This window comes from Aquila chrysaetos, chromosome 17 (genome assembly GCF_900496995.4).
Source record: "Aquila chrysaetos chrysaetos chromosome 17, bAquChr1.4, whole genome shotgun sequence".
NCBI classification, from domain to species: Eukaryota; Metazoa; Chordata; class Aves; order Accipitriformes; family Accipitridae; genus Aquila; species Aquila chrysaetos.
Genome location: NC_044020.1, coordinates 14,219,964 through 14,240,299, shown reverse-complemented (window position 1 = coordinate 14,240,299; position 20,336 = coordinate 14,219,964). Strand labels below are relative to the sequence as shown.

At 38.9% G+C, this 20,336-nt stretch overlaps 1 protein-coding gene across 1 annotated transcript in view; it reads left to right on the top strand.

Moving 5' to 3' along the window:
- Nucleotides 1–20,336, top strand: part of MICAL3 (microtubule associated monooxygenase, calponin and LIM domain containing 3) — a 165,226-nt gene that overhangs the window by 81,665 nt on the left and 63,225 nt on the right. The window contains 8 exon segments of the mRNA XM_041129681.1: nucleotides 459–554; nucleotides 2,738–2,794; nucleotides 4,671–4,775; nucleotides 7,282–7,389; nucleotides 10,051–10,158; nucleotides 10,827–11,013; nucleotides 12,957–13,045; nucleotides 14,177–14,264. Of these exon segments, the coding sequence (XP_040985615.1) occupies nucleotides 459–554; nucleotides 2,738–2,794; nucleotides 4,671–4,775; nucleotides 7,282–7,389; nucleotides 10,051–10,158; nucleotides 10,827–11,013; nucleotides 12,957–13,045; nucleotides 14,177–14,264 (838 nt within the window).

Here is a 20,336-nt window from a genome sequence, read left to right as displayed (position 1 = left end):
AACTTGAGTTGTATTGCTAAATCAACTGCAAGCAAGAGTAATTAGGTCAACAGGATGGATATTTTTAAACATTGCAAGGCATGGCAATAAGTAATTTTTCATGAAGCAAATAGAGCAGTCCAACTGTGCTATGGAGAGTTCCAAGTTGTGCCTTTCACTGATTGTAAGACCTTGAGCCAGAAACTGTTGGTTTAATTGATGATTGATGGAAGTACCTGCTCATTGGCTGCCCCTAGAAGTATCTGTCAAATGGACATGTGATCGTGTGGCTATGGGTGAAAAACTTAGGTCTTTCAGCTTGAGGTAAAATGTGGCGTTAGGTCATTCATGAGAGGTGGGAGCTTAAGATCACAGCCTCTCGGTTCATGTGTTGTGGCCTGTCTTACCAAAGCCAATGGTAATGTTATCTCTTTTCTACCATTATTATGTTTTTTTTTCTTTTTCTGTTTTAAAAAAAGCTGAGGAATAAGGAACGTTCTCGGACCTGCCCCAAAAAAGTGATCATGCTCTCTTCTTCCACTCCACCTTCCTCTCCACCGTATCCCAGACAGCAGGTGATTCCCTCTGCATGCTCTGTCCCTCTCTCTTCGTTACTGCTTGTACAAGTGACTAGATCAGTTACCGGATGCATTTCCAATTTTCTTTTTTCATATGGTGATAGGGCTTCTTCAACCTCTTAGGTTAGAAACATAGGTTGGCATTAGCTCACCAGAAGCACGAAGAGTCTCCACTGGAGACTCTGAGATTTTACTGTAGGGTAACTTGTAATTACAGTAGCCTTTCTCAGTTTTGAGTTGCATCAAGGTAGAAATGAAATGTTTGGAGTAATGCAGGGAAAGAAAATGCAACTTTTCTCCATCTCCTCTCTTTGTTTAAACAGGTGTGACTGAAAATTTGCCCTTGTATCCATGAAACTCTTTCAGGATTACTTGTATGAAGTACTTTTTTGGAGTGTTGTAGTGGCCTGCACATGTCCACTGTGGTCCTTCTGTTTCACCCACACCCAGGCCTTTGTCACACAAGAATTTGTGTTCAGTCTGTCTGAGTTTGAATTTGGAGCAGAGAGCTGTTCTGAACACAGTGTATAAATGTGCATCCAGATGTTCATGCACATGTATTTGTTGTCCTTCTAGTTAAATATTACCTGAAATCCTTTAATATTTGTGTTGTCTTGTACATGGTCATTGTGCTTCTTTGAGTTGTATCCTTTTAAAATTTTTGTTTCATTTTCCTACCACAGTAATAAATTCCACTCTTCCGTGATCAATCCTGAGCTAATCTTGAAATGATAAAAAGGCAGCTGCAGTTCCACACACCTCTCATAACTTTAAATAAGTATTGTGCAAATAAATTTCCCCATAGGTGCAAAATGTTTCTTTTCTGAACACTTGTATGCCTATAAACTCTGTAAAGGCATGTTACCTTTTAGCAGAGTAGACAAGACTTATTCTTGGACATAAAGTTTGACTTGCCTTATTGCTGTGATTTCTCAGAGTGTAGTTAGTTACATGTTACAGTTAATCTGGTCTAATTATTGTCACCCTCCAGAGCACAGATTCTCCACTGCCTCTCTGGTGTCTAAATATGCAAGAGAGGTCACCTCTGCTTACTGATCTAATTTAAAACTGTCCTAACAAAAGAAGTGGTTAGTTTTCTGGCACACTGTGGACAGCATATGGTGTAAGGAAGGATACAGGAATGGACGTGTAGGTAGAATAGGTGGGGGAAAGCCCTTTTCATTAACAAAACCCGCATTTAAACTGACTTGAGTGTGATATTATCAGATGATGCGATAGCTAGCTGCCTTCCTTTTGTCAACATCCACTGAAAATTTTGACAGATACATTTTGTGAGAGAAGAAAGATTTTCCATAAGCTTACAGATAGAGAAACTAAGGCAGTTAAATGCTGAGTTTTACTTTTTAATCTATGGTGTGGGATTCATTTTCCATATAGAGAAATTGGCTTTCAGTCATTAAGGACCTCTTAACTTTATATTTTCCTTCCCTAGCTTCTCTAAGTGTGTGTTTGTCCTGTGTCGTCTTGGTTGCCTAGTTCAGTCATGAGAGCCAACTACTGCTGTGTCCAAGTGTACTTGGACCATTTTCTACATTGTGTCCTGTAGGAAAGTTTTTTTTGTATGTTGTCTTGCTCAAAGAAATAATAATAAAAAAAATTTGGCTTCCTCCTTTTAACTCTGAGGAAATTTCACCCCCTGTGCTACAGAACTGATCTATTAGACTCGGTTGAGGGGTCTGCTTTTGGAGACATTCTTTTATCCTTAGGAATGATTCCTTTCCTGAAATGGTCTTGGCCCAGGCCTCATAGTGAGTCAGATGGATCTGTGTCCTTGTTATACTGATGTCTTTTAAAACCTTTACCTCTGCGCTTCTAATACATTCATTCTGCCACTTCTTTCTAAACTTTCCATTTTCTTCCTTTGATCTAACATCACAGTATGAGTTATACTGAGTGTCTTACCATCTTTATTGTACTAATTTCATTACATTTTGGTACTATATTGTGGTTTACTGACCTAATATGAATATATGCATTTTTTAAAAATTTCCCTACAGGAGCCGAGTTATTATTGCCAGGTTTAGAATATTCTAAACAAACTGTTCTGCTATCATTATGGCCTCTCTTCTGTCTGCATCGTAAGAAAAATGAGATGAAGTGTGTTTTGACTAGGAGGTTGGTCTGTGATTGTTATTAAGCTCATAATTTGTTGCCTGCAGAGAAACAGGGAACCTGGTGCCGACTCTCCCGGGGAGCAGAGTCCCGGACAGGAAAGGGTAAAGAGCATGAACAAATGGCATGGATGCTGATGACACAAGGCTGTGGTGGATGTGTGCAATACAGAGAGCAAATATACTGGGTAGTGAAACACACTTATCCTAATGCTGCTGTTAACACGCTGAAACTGCTGAGAGTCAATTAGGAGTGATTATTTCCGTGTGATACCCACATAAATGCATAACAAGCCTTCATCAACAGTTTGCTATATGCTTTTACTTTGCCATAGACCTAGCACTTAAGCTCTTCCCATTCTTCTTTTTCTCTTACACCTATTTAGTGAAGTATGCTGTGGCTGTAGCAGAACAAGAAGAGTTATGTTTTGTGCTAATTCATGCGAACATGGTTGCATTGTTTTCACTGCTTGCTTTCTGGATGGTTAAACAACTGGCATTCCATCCTGCCTCCTACAGGCCAAAGTAAAAGGAAAAATGATGAGGCATTATTTAGTATAGAGACTTTGAAGCCTTCTTAACAATGAAATATTCAACAGTCTGTCTGAATGGCTCAGTATTATACAGAAGCATGGGAAAAGAAAAGATAGGCACTCTAAAGAATTGGTTGATTTGAATTCATATTGACAAATTAATTGACATTCCAGTAAAGGCTTTGAATGAATTAAGTCATAAGTGGTAGCCAGCTATAAAACTGTTGTAACTTTCAGAATGTGTTCTAACAAAAGACTCTTGTGGGCCAAATGTTTTCTGACAGGCAGTAGAAAATGAATAAGCGTGTGTCTGCACTGACACGGAAGCCCACAGCTTTATAATAGGCCCTAGTTTTAGTGAAAATGATCTAGTAGGAAGGAGTAGGTGGAACTGAAAGCAGCTGAAAGTAGAGAGTATTATTAATGCATCTGAATGGGAAAAGTGTTTTCTCGTAAATTGGGTGTGAACCCAATTTTCTGTTCTGCTTTGGAAGACAGTTAGCAATACATAGCAGCACCCTGGCATTCTTGACAGATCAAGCCTGAGGTTTCTTCTTGCACATGTTTGTAGTTCCTGGTCCACTTACTTTTGAACTCTACAGACAAAGTAGCTGAAGACTGTGTGATATTGTAAGTGATACTCATGTCTTGTACAGCAGGCCACAAGCCAGGTCTTTTTTCCATGTCACTAAGTGCACCACATAACAGTTTAAGAAGATTGATATGAAAGACCAGAATAGCAGAGGTGTCAAATATTATACCTGGGCTGTGTTGACATGACAGTGCAGTAAGAACAAGTAGGACAGTGAAGTTGCAGAAGTAAAATTGGAAGCTTCTGTCATAGTTTGATTTTGCTGTGCTTTGCTTCAACCAGCCAGGCTCATTAAACATCCTCTCTTTGGTAAGTACAGCATTCACTTTTCATATACCAGCATGTTTAAGGAAACTAACTCATTCTTTATGAGAACTGAAGTACATTACCCTAAAAACATGTGTTTCTGTACACAAAATCTGAGAAACACAAGTATGTACAGGTTTAGATATGTAAAGGAAATTCCTGAGAATCGAGAACTATGGTGAAATAAGTTGGCAAATAAGTTCCTTTGTGCATGATAAAGCCCCTTTTTTTTTTTTTTTTTTTTTTTTTTTTGATGGTAATGCCAGAGACAGAGGCCTTGTGCTTGTTTGGTTTTGGCCGCAGCAGTCCTAGGTGGGAGAGTTGTGAATAATGACTAATTCAGCTGTCTTTTTTTCTTGGCCTTGAGGTTCAAAACTTAGCACTTCATTAGAGCAGTAGACATTGGGAATAAAAACAGTATTCACATGGGAGCTCCTCTTACTGTTCTGCATGTGAATTTCATACCTCTTGTCTGGCATTTCAGTGTCTGTTCCTTTTGGGGCTTTTTTTGCTGGTTTGTTTACTTCCTCCCTCCTTCCTCATCTCACAGAGATCTCCTCGTTTATTTTCTGATGACCAAGTGCCTGAGAATGTTGAGCAAAGGGCATGTCAGCTGGCTGCCCTCCCGGAGTCCAGACCTGCCGTGAGGCATCAGGTGACTACAGCCCTGCCTATCTGGTGTCCTGTATCAGTGTGGGATTCTGGGTACCGGTGACATCTGGGGTCAGAGGGATAGAAAAATTTACCAAAATATGATGACTATTGCTGTGCAGTCATGTGGTTAAAAAGACAGGGTCAAGTCTATTTTGTGTAGTATTTCTATCCTACTTGCCAGTTCTTAACTGTCTCCTTGTTTGGTGAATGACAGTCTTTCTGTTTCTCAAAACACAATATAAACAATAAGGTAAAAAACAGCCTCCAAGTTTCAGAGTGCATGCTGAATACCAGCTGGACTTCAGATCAAATCATCTCACAGTGGTCATTTACCAGTCAGTTGCTCACAAATTTTACTTGCTTATGGAAGCAAGAACATTCTCATTTTCCAGGTATAATTCCTGGCTCTGAAGTACTACTTTTGTGTCCATGCTTCCTGTAGACTTATTTCCAATGGTAGAGTTGGCAGCTTGTGCAGATTTTCTTTGATTCCAGCGTACGCTTTTGGTTTGGTTTTGTGCTTAATTTTCTCTCCAGTGTGTCTTTGGCATATAGGAGCATGCCAGTTTGAACAGTGGTTTCTCTAGTTTCTAGTTGCTTGCCCCTATTTCTGTTTTCAGTTATCTTCAACAGCATTTGGCAAACTGGAGAGTGCTTTTGGAAAACACCACCTACATAAGTAATTTTTTCGTAACTTACTGTTTTGAGTTAACCATCCAAAATCAAGCTGTCTTCTTGAGCTGGAGAATAAGCAGTCCCAGAACTTTTGCTGGTGGGCATAACTTTTCCAAGCCATGCCAAAAAGAAATTGATAACATCTAGGTCACTTTTCATTCCTGTTCTTTGGGGATGCCATCTTTGCTGATGGTTAAAGTCAGTGAAGCTCTCCTTCAAGAAGGAAGAATGAAACTTTGGCTAAATTTGAGATAGTATTTGGGGACATAGTAGAAACTATGAAAGACTAAATAAGACAACTAGTTTAAACGTATTAGCACCTATTTATTAATGGGCAATACAACTGAAGATCTCAGGCATGATCCAAGACTAGCATGCACATGTGCATTTCCTTACTTAGTTGAAATGATGATACAGAAATTAACATCTAGACCAAAACATCTTGCTTCTACTTTTTCTGTTGCTCTCTAGCACTTTTAAGCTCCTTTTGAGGGTGGAAAAGATTAACAGTATTACAATGCAAAGATAGAAATTATTTTTGAAACTGTGTAATTTCTGTATAGTGCAGAATTAAGGAGGAGAGAAAATAGAGTGGAGACGGAGAACACAAAGTAGAGGAAAGGATAAAGTGAGCAGGGCAGAGAGGAAAAAGAGGAAACGGATGTTGGAACACTGCAGGCAATGATGGATTATGATGTGAGATTTAAGGGAAGAAAACAAGAAAAATAGATTAGTAAGAGAAAGAAGGCTTAGCAAAGTAAGACATTTTCAGAAAAGAAATTTGATTAAACGCTGATGATCTTAAGTGCAGAAAATTTGTATATAAACAGTTATATTTCGTGAAAACCAAGCTATTTTGCATTTTGTCCAGTAGATTTAATCTTGAGGCTAGCCTATTCTACATGGCTAGAAATAGCTATTTTTGTGGGTCATGCAGCTACGTGACATTTATTTTTCCCTTTCATAACTAAACCCATAATTTTCTTGTAAAAGAGTGAAATATTTGAAATTTGCATAATTTTTCTTTCGAGGCTATAATTTCTAGGAATATACTGTTTCTACTAGTGCTGTTTGTCTGATACTTCTAGCTACTGGTTTTTTCCTGTTTATGTTAAGTATTTCTTGGGAGATAGGTATAATGAGCCATAGAGATAATGAGAGGGGTATGTTGGAAGACCAAATTTTGGGCTCTCCTGTGAGGAACCAGCTTCAGAAGGATGCAGATTCTCAGTTTGGGATTTACTGTTAGCCATTTAATAAGCAATAACAGCAGATTGTTTTATATTGTTTCCTTCTTTTTAGTGTGATGTTTCCAATCTGCTTACAGTAAATTTTAGGTTGGAAATTTGCTGCTAATTACTGGCAATGCATACAAGTTAATTTCTTTCTCTTCCATCCCCAAGGAGAGCAGGCTTTTGGTTTATATAGTTAAAATATAGAAGAGGTCTCACATGGCCTGAAATATGATCTTAGTGCCTTGGGCCAGTAATACAGAGCAATGGGAGATACAAGAGCAGCAGAGGAAATTGATTTGGGATATTTGCCAGTGGCTTGGTTGGGTTACAGGAGGTTGGACATCTGTGGAAGTAGGTAACTGCTTCCACATGGTCCTAAATAACTTAAAACCTAATAAAGAGCAAATTAAGAATAACTTACTCTGCCTCACTAGGGAGAAAGTGAAGATACACTGGACATTTTTCTCCAAGTTTTCCTACAAGAGTCTTTAAGAAATTTTTTTTGATGGTGGGTAGAAAGGCCTCAGTTTTTTTATTTTCTCCTCTCTTCCCTCTATAGCCATGTATGATTGTTTTGATTTTTATTTTATTTTTTAGCTAGAGACTGAACCGTCTCGACGATTCTTTGTTGACCAGTGGGAGCTCTCCCTTAGCCTCCGTTCTTCTAATCGCCCTTCTTCACCTTCATCTGACTCTCTTCGACAGGTAGCATTAGCCTGAGCATTGCAAGGTGCTCTCAGCTGTGTTCGCTTGCTGCACCACAGTCCCACCAGCAAAGGACACACCACAAGAGACGGCTAGGCTTGCAATGCTTCACCTGCAGAATGCAATGTCTGTGCATATTCATGCACAAATGAGAAGCCAGAGGCAACCTGTGGCATAGCTTGGTTATTGTCAGCCATAAAGCAGTTTGAAACTAAATATATTTAACATGTGGTGTAAATGAAAAGCCTGTGGTACATCTCGCTCTCAAATCAGGTTTTTTTGAGCACTGATAGTCCTTCGGGCTTTGCAGTTTTGCTTGCTGCTTTCGTTGACATCTTGAGCCAAACTACAGAATGTGTTTGTGCATATATGCTTAATGGACAGCGTGAAATAGAAAGTACTTTGGCTTTCTGAAAAGGTCACTGAGAATTTGAACTAGTTGCTGTTGTCATACGTAAACAGCAGGAACTTGATTTGACCTAAGCTGGAGTGGGTTCTTTGCCTTCTCTTGAAAATGTTGCAGAATTATGTATATCTTGAAGGCTTTTGCCCATGGGAGAAAAGGTAAAATGCTTCATTTAAGACCCAGTATTAGGCCATATGTGATGTGTAAGAAAAAAGCAAAGCAAATCAGAAACACAGAACCCCAAATAAAAAATTCAGCAACTAAATTTTCCACAGTAAATAGTCCAAGATATTGTGAGTTAAGATTAGCATCATGACTTTTTAAGCATGGGACTTCATACGTGCTGGTAGAAATGTAAAGATCTTGAAGCATCTGCAGTTAAGGTTGGATGAAGGTTTCAAATCACAACTTCTTCACTGGAAACCTGGTTCAGCTAAAAAAGTTTTTTCCCATGGAAAAACTTGAACTATCTTTTAAGAAAATTTAAAAAGCCTCAAAGGTTTCTGGTCTTTCAGAGGAAAATGGAAAACTCTTGGCCAAATGATTATGATTGTCAGTTAAAGACCAATAGTGAAGAAAATTTTTCCATTGGGCACTATTTTAAATGTAATGCACTATTTTAAATGTAGTATTTGACAAGATAGGATATATGACATTGAAAGGCAACTCTGCACATGTGTATGCACACACTAGCTGAGGAAGAATATGGAACTTGGAAAATTCTGAAAGACAAATCATGTTTTTTCATGCCTATATAAATACTGCGAGTGCTCTGCATTTTGGAGTGGAATCAGTAGACAGGTAGAAGTTCTTTCTGGGTAGAAATAAACCCTCATTACTGCAGTGGCACAGAGCATAAGCAATCAGGACTTCAGTGATAGCAGCAGTAATCTCTGATGGCTGAGCACTCAGTTTTCAAAATATTTTTCCCCAAAGAAGTACCCATTCTGTGGTGAATTTCAGTTTTTGTGATGCTTCCTGCTGTTCGCACGTCTGAACATCTGAAGGTCTTAAACATTCCTAAAAGGTTAATAACCTCATATATGAAATTTATGCTGCATTATTAGTTGTGGGAAATAACTAATGTGCTTCAAACAAGTTCTGCTATATGAATGAAGGGGGTTTTGAGATACAGCTTTAGTCCTTTCCTTCAGAAAACTGTTATCCTTGGTATTTTAACTTAACCAGAAGCTGGATTGTCTCTCTGATGATTCTTCATTTGCTGAAGAGACTTTCGCTAGAAACATTTATAATGCTGCTTAGTCTGGAAAAGAAAAATTGCTTCGTGTGCTCCTTGCTGCTCTGAGTCAGATATGACATGATATTTGCAGTGTGATTGAGCTAACATGGATGTAACCACGTAATTTTCTTAACCATGTAATTATTGCCAACGGTTGTAAGTATTTCCTGTGAAAAACGCTTCCTCTGCTCCTGCAGTGTCCGAACTTGGCTTGCAAATGCTCATTTTGTACCATCTAAAGTAACAGCCAACCTGCCTAGATTTCTCGGAATACTGGAGGGTTTTTAGATATCCAAAGTTATGGAGTGAGTCAATACCCATGATGGGAGAAAAGCCTAGTCATAAAGCAGTGTTCACAGCTGAACAAATATATGTTCCAGATGTATGCAGGTATGGCTTTAATGCATTGGATGAGGCTCTTGTGTCTTTTTCCATATAAATCTTTATGTATTTTTAGCATTGGAAGAATTCATATTTTTGAATCAGTGTGAATTCCTTAGTTAAGGATTTCTCCCTGCTCTATGAATGTTCTGTAAATGAATTCTTTCCAGCTGCTAAGCTTATAAATATGCTGTTGTGATCAGCATGTTGCATTAGACTATGTAACATGTCTTCTAAAAGATCTTTGTTTCTGATGGCAGTTTTACCTGGAACCCAAAATCTTAACCTATATTTGGCCTCGTCTTTGAGAAGTGTCTATGCCCAGGTTTCCAGGTGCAAGTGAGAATAAGATCTTTCTTCATCCTCATCATCATACTATTTCTAGACCATTTAGAGAATGCAAAGTGCAAGCCTTCTTTTCCGTTCTTACAGTTGATTCTGGACTGTACTGGTGACGTCTGATGACACTAGCTTTGCTATTACTACTTGTCACTTCATATTGTCCACTGTCTTGGCATGATTTGACCTCTCTGCACCTTGTCACCACCTACACTATTATCCTTTTAGTAATTTTTTTAATTTGATTTTTTTTCTTTTCTCACTTCACTATTGTTTTATTCCATCCATCTGGTAGAAGTATATAAAGATGTACACAGGCGGAGTGAGCTCATTGGCTGAGCAGATAGCCAATCAGCTTCAAAGGAAAGAGCAACCCAAAACCCTTCTAGACAAGAAGGAACTGGTAAGATGATGTACAGAAGATGATGCGTGTTTGTGATTAGATGTACTGTAGTTCTGAAGTATTGTGAGTGTTCAGTTGTTACTACCACTGATGAAATCTGTCATAGTTTTGTGAAAGACTTAATTTCCCTTTTTCCATTCACCCTCACTCTTGTCCTTATTTTCCTTGCAAAATTTTTTGATCTAATCTCAGCATCCAAGGACTGTGCATAAACAATTGAGAAACTGCTTGTCATATTCATGACGATGTGTTTGATCCACTGGGGCTACTTCTGCATTATTGTTTTCTGGAGGAGATTTTGATAATGTAGGTCTAAGAATTGCTGTTTGAGGGATTTCTAATGATTTTGGCTTTCCATCATATGCCTCCTTCAGTCATTTATTTTAAGGTCGTTAGTAGTAGTAGTGGTGTCCACTCTTCCATCCAGAGCTTATTTTACTCCTGACATGTAGGCATGGCATCCTATGACCCTCTTCCCTGGACAGTAAGGTTAGTTTTTGGTGTCCTGGTTAAAACTGTGAATTGTGTCCAAGAACTGCAGCATCCGTGTGTGAAGGAACTGCAGCATCCAGATGCTCCTGTATCTGCATAAATGACAAGAAAATAGAAATGTGCAATCTTGTTGAGGCTGGGCACGCACAAATTTAGCCATGCCTATTTCTGTCTAGGGCTCGCTCAAAAAGGAGTTCCCCCAAAACCTGGGAGGCAGTGATGTGTGTTACTTCTGCCGCAAGCGAGTCTATGTGATGGAAAGGCTGAGTGCTGAAGGCAAGTTCTTCCACCGCAGTTGCTTCAAGTGTGAATACTGTGCAACGACTCTGCGCTTGTCATCTTACGCCTATGATATTGAAGATGGTAAGACAAATTGCCTTTTTGTCAGAACTCCCGTAACTGTTCTGGAAGGCCGTCTAGCGATTTCAGCTCTTTCTTTGCCTAAAAATTATTTGGTGAAGTAGGTAAGAGAGTAACTTCTGTTCCAAAGACACCATCTCTCAAAACTGTTGAAACTGTATGGATTTCCTGTGGCCAGGTCATGCTGACAGAAAAATAACTTTGATAGGTGTCTCATGTATGTAGGTAGGAAGAATCTTTTTGTGTGTACTGAATAGAATAATGGCCATGGAAACACCGTCTAGGCTTAAGGGGCAAGAAGGACCAAAATTATGTATTGATAATGCATTATATAATGACTTTAAGTAATGGACTTGCTTAGTCACGAACAGTTGAGGAAACTTAAGAATCATCAAACCAGTCTCCCAGTAAGGAATAGAAACCCCATTATTACTTGACCAGAAGGTCAGCAGGCTTGGCATGTGAGTTTAAAGGAGCCAATGATAATTTTGAAGTGAATATATAAAAGTAACATCTTAATCAGTAATCAAAGCTGGGAAAAAGCATTTTTTGAGCACTGCTGTTATTTTGGGCATTCACAAGTAACCGAATATCTGACTACATGTTTAGCAATAACAGACTGAGCTCCTTTGTCAACTGTATGGGCTAAAAGTTTTCGCCACCAGGTTTGGTGATGCCCTCTGCCAGCAAGCTTATGTATGCAGTTATGGCCAGATAGTTCTCAATGAAGCAAACACAAAGCTCGGAGTTTCAGCACATTTACAGCATTGATTCTGAAATGATATTACATGCCTAATGTTTGTGTATGTATAAGAAACAGATATGGCCTAACAGAAGTGTGTGTTATCCTATCTAATCATTGTGAAATTTTAGCTTATATTTCATTCTGGGTTTTCTTTGAGAGAAAAAATAACAAAGCTATACATGCATTGTTGCTATTCATCTAGCTGTTTGGACTGATGTGCATTCTGCAGCATTCTGCAGTCAGTGTCTGGTTTTAGGCTTCAAAGTCTGAGAATTTTTATGTAAAAGCTTTTCTGTTGTTCTTTTCAGACAATTTGAAAGAACAGTTTTTGGAAAGAGTAAATATTAAGAAATGTTTATTTAAGCAGAGACTTCTCAAAAGATAGTGTTTGTCACTTTTCCATCATAACAAAACATTGTGCAAATACCAGCCCAGAGACACTAGAGGAAGAGGCAAAGGTCACAATATAGGTTTGAAATGTGTTTGGAAAGCTGTAGGAATAGGATAGCAGTATGGGATGCTATGAGCTGCATATACCAAGCAGGATACACTGACAAAAGTACACTGGAAGATAATCATGTGCCATCAATTTGCTGCTATTATTATTGTTTGTATTATGGTATTACTAGTGCCGCTTTGGGTTCCTGATAGTGTTGATACTGGTGAAAACCCATCTAGACTTCTGGGGTGTTACTAAATCAGTAGTATCACAAAAAGTCTCAATTGTGAAAATGAATCATTGGTTGATTGTCCTTTCCACAAGTAGCCACTGTGCATTTTTAGAGACGGTTCTTTGGGAGTTAACACTGTCCTCTCCCACTTCCCTCTGCTGGTTGTATTCATTCTTGCTTTTTCCAAAAGTGCTTCTGCCAGCTTTTCATGTGATGATTTCTTTGTTCCTCACACACTGCTGCATTGTTAGCATGTGATACAACACAAGCCTCACAGCTTTGCTTTGGTGTTTGATAGGATTTTAAGCTAAATGGCTGTCAGGCACCCAATGGAAAGGAGGCTAGCTAGGAGGGGGAGAGAGGAGAGCCAGAGTTAAAACTTCAGATAGTGTTTGCCTCCATGTACAGTGAAATAATTAGAGGGAGCAACGGGAATGGCAGCAGGAAATAAGTTGCAGTGAGATGGACATTTATATTGGGCTAAACTGCTGTGTTCTCATTGTTGACCTTCATTCTGGTTTTATCTGCAGGTAAATTCTACTGTAAACCTCACTACTGTTACCGACTCTCTGGTTATGCTCAAAGGAAGAGGCCAGCAGTGGGTCCTCTGTCAGGAAAGGTAACTCGTTATTTTTATCTAACATATCATGTTAATAGGTTTTGATTCTTAACATTGAAAAAGTAAATATGCTGGTTTTTTTTTCAGAAAGTAGGAAAAAATCAGAGTGCATAGTTTCTTTTTTATGTCATGAAAGCTTGCAGTTCTATAAATTTTATTTAAAAGCAGTTCCTTTAATTACCGCTTCTCTTTTAATGGTTCGTGTTATAAGATAATGTACTGTCCCATTTAGAACAGGATTTTAATTTGTTTTCTTGTCAGCTGGCATACTTATTCAGTCCACACAGAGACTAAATGAATAATGTTACCAGTTTTGGTTTTGCTTTGTTTTTCCATGGTGTTTCTTAAGATGAAGCAAATTATTTGCATTTCCTTTGAAACATGAAGTTCTACCCCACTTGCATAGGCTATGAAGAAGACCTACCTTCATTTCTGAAGGTTTTCTGTGTGTTAATGGGAACCTGTGTGAAAAGAAAGGATATCCCTTTTCTTATACTATCATAATGGAAGCATTTGTGCTTTAAATATAGGATCAAGATGCACTGTGTAATACAGAAAACTTTCCCAGCTTTTGTCATTACAATCCAAGGCACTTAATTTGTCTCCACAAGCCCCTTTTCAGTATTTTTGCATATTCTGAGCAAACTACATGCTAGTCTCTTAACAAGTTCTGTTAAGCTTGCCTGCTACAAACTGTCCTTCCCCCTTAAATTATATTTTTACTTTGTGGTAGTGTTTGTCTTTCTCCCTGTTTCTCAAGTTTTCTTAGTACAAGCTGAAGCTGAACTCCTTTTTGGAAGGATAAGGCATCCATCCCAATATTTGTGCCATATTTCCTGCCAAAAATAAAGACTAAAAATTTCCCAGATGAGCAGACTTCAGGGATCTTACTGCTTTGACTTTCTTGGACATCCAGCTTGTTTTTCAGAGCTTTAACAAAGCCATAAATTGAGAAGGAGCATACTTGATTCAGACCTTGGCTTATGTGATGATTAAGGGGTGTCTTTAACAGCGAGAGGGATGTCTTCCTAGTTCTGTGTGTTCAGTACATACAGCCACACATTAAAAAAAAGAGTATTTCTGAGGCATTTTCAATTTTAATAGGAATTTAATTTCCCCACGTTCTTACAGGACACCAAAGGACCTCTGCAGGGCGCCATGGCAAATGATGGAAGTGGACGGGCAAACACCATCTCCGCCTCAGCAGAGAGGGCCCCAGGTAGCTCCGCTTCCTTCTTTAGCAGGGTGGTGCAGTACTCTCTCGGCCTCTTTGACAGAGTTAGGGTGGCAAGCCAGCACCTGCAAAGCACAGTTTCCTCGATTGGGCACCAGGTAGCCCAGAACCCTTTGGACTCCTTTTTCATGTGTCAGCTGATGGCTTTTGGGGTTCCCTTTCTCTATGTCCAGTCAGAAGTTCTCATGCAGATCCTAGGGGAATTCTGTGGGCAGCCTGCTGACCAGTAAGAGTTAATGTGACCCAACTTTGAGCTGTATAAGTCGTGTGATTTTTGGGGTGCCATGTGAATTTTGTTCATTATGTGAAAGTCTCAATATATTATTTTGCACTGTGGCTTTGGGGCCTAGATGTTCTCAGTCCTTTCAAGGACATCATCGGAAAGAATTCCAGGAAAACACAGAGGTTCAGTTGAGGGTCTCCTGTGAGTGGGCCCAGACAAAGGGCCCCATAATGTATGCAGCTTGGTGTTAGTGAAGTTAAAAGTTCTTCTGATGCACTGGAATAGCTCACAAACTGGATTTCTGTGTTTGCCTGAATTCTGGGTGTGGTTTCTTGTTCTCCCAAGCTTCTCTTCATTAATCTGGTACTTGAATGGGAAAGATCCCGTTATCTCTGGATTGTGTCTCCTTTGGAATTCTGGGTGTCTGACAGCTAATGGGATCAGATTCCTTAAACCCCTTGAATTTTGTGGTGCTGGCAGGTCATGGTGCTCTTCCTTCACTGCCAGAATCTGCGCTGCTCCTGGCCATGGCTTTGGGAATGGGGTGGTGAATGTGTGTGTCTTACTGTGAAGTAGTTTTGCCTTTTAACTTGAAATTCTAATTCCTTCTAACATGGGAGAAGCGTCTGTGCTACAAATGCTCGTTTGCCCAGCCCCTAAGTGCTCATTTAGTGATGTCAGGAAAAGGAAGAGATTTGATTTTTAGTATTTGTTCCAGAACACTATGGATAAACTAAATCAGCTGCTTTTAGAGAGAGAACATAGAGCAACATTTTGAGAAAAGAATGTTTTCTCAGTGCCAGTTGAGAAAAGACCTTAACAACATGCAGGCAAATAAAAATCATACTTTTGTTTGATTTTGGTATTACTCTTACAAGTGTTTCTAAGATTGTAACTGAATGCAATCCAACAGAAATTTGTTCATAGCGTGCATAGTTGATTCTTGAAGTGTAGTTACATTTACTGTTTCCTCTTTTATTTGTGTGGAATTTCCATATGGCAAGATGGAGGAAAGGGAAAAGGTATGGAAGAATGACAAATGCTGTGGACAGGTGGGTTAAATAGAGCATTTTTTGTACAACTGGATAGGCTTAAAATTGCTTTCCCTAAACGTGAAGACTTTTTTTTTGTAGCTGGAGGACATTCTTTAAGGTGAATGGAAAAAATATTTCTTGGAGCACAGGGCATCTGATGTGAGAATAAGGTGGTTTATAGAGGGAAGCTATTGGTGATGAAAGTGGAAAGAGAGTTTAGGTATGTATATCAATTAGTTTACCAAAGCAATTGCTGGCAGAAAGTCTCCTTCCTCTGATTTTGTCCTTCCAACTGATCAAATTTAATTACTTTTATAAATGGGCATTCAGTAAATAGCATCTAAGTGATCACTAAGTAGAGCAAACAATAAGCCATGGCTTGCTATACACTTCTATAAAACAGCTATAAATCAGGTGTTTCCATCTCGCCTTAACACAGTGGTGGCACAATCCTGTTGCAGAACTGTAGTACTTCTAGAGGCGTAAAATGGAACAGACACCATTTTATCAAATGGCAAAACTTGAAATCTAGGTCTCCTTCTGTTTGCTTTCTGCTTTTCTAAAGCAGTTATAACTGTAGCATAATTTTTAAAGCTTTTGGACCTTTTAAAGCTTTCCCTCTTGCAGAGCCCTAGGTACATTAGGATATACTCAGCTTAGCTGGGTCAAGCTAGGTCATCTTTAAGGCAGTGTATTGTGGTGCATTCTGGTGTGTGCATGACAGAATTACATTTAATGGTAGAAGAGTGAGCAGTGCCTCTGCCATTTTCCCCCTTTCTGCTAGAAAAATGCCATTAGTGGCTGATTTTGTTTTCTTTGTGAAGTAAGTTCTAAGTATATCTTAAAACTACTGGCTTAACAGTCGTTAAGAAGTGGGAGGAGGCTAAATGCAATGTACTTTAAAAGCAAGCCACAGTGTCATCAAAGGCAGGTCAGTTGTGTATTAGTGTGAAGTCATGTTCTGTAGGTACCTACCTTTAGCTCCTGTTCTTGCTGGGTAGGTAGGTCAGGAAACCCACGATGTGTTTACAGTTATATATGGTTTGAAAAAACAAAAGAAACCAAACCCTTTTGAATTACCAAGCTTGCTAATACAGTGGAAGAATAGGATATTATTCCTGAATAATCAAAAGGAGTCTATAAGATTACATCTCAGTATAACTGCTGACTTTGAACTATCTGAGTATACGCTGTCTTGCAATTTATTAAATTGTCTGTTTAAGAGACTATAGACATTCTGCTTTCACTGTAGAGTAGGGAAATACCTTGAGCAAAAACCTGTCTGAAATGAAGAGAGGGGCAGAGCTCTGTTTCCAAGGCTCCACTTCACCCATGTGGTAGACTCATCTAATACAGGTCATACACCTGAAAATGTTGGACCTCCCTTAAGGCAAGTGCCACCAAATGAAATTTGGCAGTAGCAATTTCAGACCCTGAGGTCTGAGCCAATCCTCAGTAGCAAGGTAGATTTTGATGTGGAGTGTCAGTTGCCTCTAAGACAATTAAGTAAAAAAAAAAAAAAAAAAAAAAAGTTTAATATGCACAGGTTTGGTATTTGATGGAGATGTAAAGATAGCTTAGAAGGCAAAAGGAAGGTGTACAGCAGAAACATGAATTAAAGAATATACAAGGAAAAAAACCCCAGCTTTTTAAAAATTTTATACCTCTGAGTTAAATTCAGCCCTGAGTTAGCAAAAGTGCTTGTTCATTGAGTTTTATGGTGACTCATGCAAGGCCTGCTTTTTAGTTGCCATGGAATCCCAAATGGATGTAAATTGCATGGGTTCTCCCCCTACACTCACTGCCTCCTTTGCTATACCACCAAGTCTGACTTCTTCTTTTTTAGCCATCTTAATGCTTAAAATACATTCAACCACAAAATAACATTTATCAGGTTTGGTCAGCTGAGGTAGGATTGGTCACAACAAGCTCTTTCTTGTCATGTGTTACTAACCTGATTGGCATGTATTAACTTTGCTAAAGATGTCAGTCCCTCACTGGGTGGCCGCAGTCTTAGGCGGCATTTAATGTGTTTTGTCTGTCCCTTGTATTGTAACGACGATAGTTGCAGGGCACAGTCTGTGATAAGGAAGATGAGGTTGGTTTAGCAGTCAACTAGAATCACCCTTCTTGTGAAGGTTTTGCCTGGTTTGCCAGAGAGCCTGCATGGCATCTTCTGTGCTGGTTACAAGGGATGTTCCCAGGGAGGTTATGGTCAAACTGGCCCTTGCAATATAGATCAACCCTTCAGTTTGGGAAGTGGCAACAAGCTTTTGAGTGATGGGTGCCATTCTCTCTGGGGAAGGGAAGTTGGGAAAAGCTGTTACTGTGCTTTTGGTCCTGCTGAACTGTGGCATGCTTGTTGTAGATTCTGTGACCTTTCTCTGTACCCTGTCTGCCTGTTTTTCTCTATCTTCTGCATTTGCCTTTGTGCCAAAATTGCTGCTATTGCCAAGAGGAAAAAAAAAAAAAACCCAACTTTGCTTTTCAACTGTCTCTCCCTTTGATAATCTGTAACTGCTGTGTCTTGATTTTTTTGAATATTATTTACAGTACTATAGATGGTTTTAATGTGCTTTTAATGCAAATGCTGTTCTTCTGTTTGTTCTAAAGGTCTGTAAGAACATATTTCTGAACTTTCAGCTCTTTCTTGACAGATGGACTTGGAACAGTCTTTACCCCTATCAGCTTTATGATATGCTCTTTGGGGTGACTTTAGCCAGTGATGTTTTCTTGTAAGATGTTTCCCATTTCAGGCTTGTGTTCTCAAAGCAATATGTTTCTGTCCCTATCATCAACAAGGAGTTCATAAAGGAAAGACCTGCTAGGGAAACTCATACTTCAAAATGTACAGCAATAAAAGGCAAGTCATGAGATCTTTGCAGTAGTTACTTGACCTGTGAAAGATTTAAGCAGCTGAATATAAGCCATAGTATGCAAAACTGAAAAATGCAATACAAATTAGAGGTACTAGGTCTCCTGCTTTAAAATCACAAAAATATATAGTGGATATGATATAGGTATGTAATATGAAAAATTAAAAATCCTCCTCTGGATGTGCCTTAAGTGTTTTCAGGGAGCAACGCTCTGAGCAAAGCCCTTCACAGTGGACTCTTAATTAATCTGTTGTATATAGCAAGCAAAGCTGGACTTTACATGAGGAAGTTCTTTTGCTGACTTGGAGAGCTAGAAAAGGGTGGCTGCTTCCTCTAAATAGCATGCCCTTTAAAGTAAATTATGTGAGCAACATTTTCAAAAGGATCTTAACTGTCTCTACAATCTTAATGAATCTTTATGAACGTATCCAATATTATTTGCACACAATTCTATTTCTGTGTCTTAACGAAGTACGAATACATTTTATATAGATTTCTGTATAGAAATAAGCTTCTTGTTCAAAATCATTGCCTCTTTATGGTTCTGCATACATTGAACATGCCTTACTTGTCAAAATGATTCAGCTTGAAGCAATACTTTTTGCTTGTGCAAACAAACATATCGTCATGAAATCCTCCATTTGGTCACTTCTTTTCATTATTATTCACATTTGGTTTTTGTTCTTGTTTTAATTTGGTCTGTTTTAAACATTAAATTACAGAAGATAGCAGCAAACTAATTCTATGACATTGTGTTCTGTTTGTGGTGCCTTCATTTTAAACCACTGAACTGTGCATTTACAAACACATCCATATCCGTGCACCACCACTGCCCCCCGCCCCCCTGAAAAAAAAAAAGAAAAGAAGGAAATACATCCCTATTTCAGGATGTACCACCAAACTGGGAGGAAAGATAATTCCTCTACTGCTGTGCCTTGAATGTTGTCTGTTCTGTTTGGAGGAGCCATGGAGGTGTTTTGCAGGACATGGCACATGATACTGAACCCTTTTATGGGGTATCATACAACTCCAAAGAGATCTGATGGAAGATTTATTTTTCTCTGTTGGAACATTTAAAATACAGACTTAAGAACCAGACCCTGTATTTTTGGAAGCTGAGGAGAGTGTGTGGGTTGCCCTATTAGGACCAAGGTTCAGTGCCCAGTGAATCATCGCTCAATAGCAAGCCAGGAATCTCTGTTAGGATAAGTGCTTGACTGTTCCCAGTCCATCATGTTCCTTGTCAGTGTTCTTATCAGGATTTGGGTGGCTTTGGCTTAAAGGAAAGGCAAATGCTAAAGGACCAGCAATTTGAAGCCCAGAAAATTTGGAAAGGCAAAGGCATGATGGAAAGATTATTTGTTCTAAAGAGTGGAGATGCAGCTGACCTGATAGAATTTCACTGAAAAATCCTGGAAAATGTTTTGGGGGCCAAGGGAGGATATATAAAATAGCGTTCATAGCTGGATCCTGCTAAGAACACTTTTTCTTGGGAGTAACTGGGCTCCCGATTCCACCTTTCTCTCTAGCTTTCAGACCTGTAGACTTGTGCCACTGGAATATTTGTTTACTGTTTGTATGTGTATATTCTGAAGGGTGATATGAATTTTTCTGGGCACTTTAAGAGCTTCATGGAATGTTTTTGTGTCTTAGAAAAATAGTATCAAGTTTTTGTGAAGGAGTTGGATTTTTTTTTTAAATTGCAGAATCAAAATGTCTGGTTTTTTTGAAAAAAGGAATCTAAGAAATGACCATTTTGAGATTGTTTCCCTCAGAAAAGGAGGGAGTGTGCATGAAATAAGCGTGGTGACAGATAATGTTCAAGTGAGACGATCAGTGCTCAGAAAGGCTTCATGTCTCCATTGTATAGCCTCTTTGAAGATTTTGATTTATGTAGTTGTTTTTAACCTGTTTTTGTTTTGGG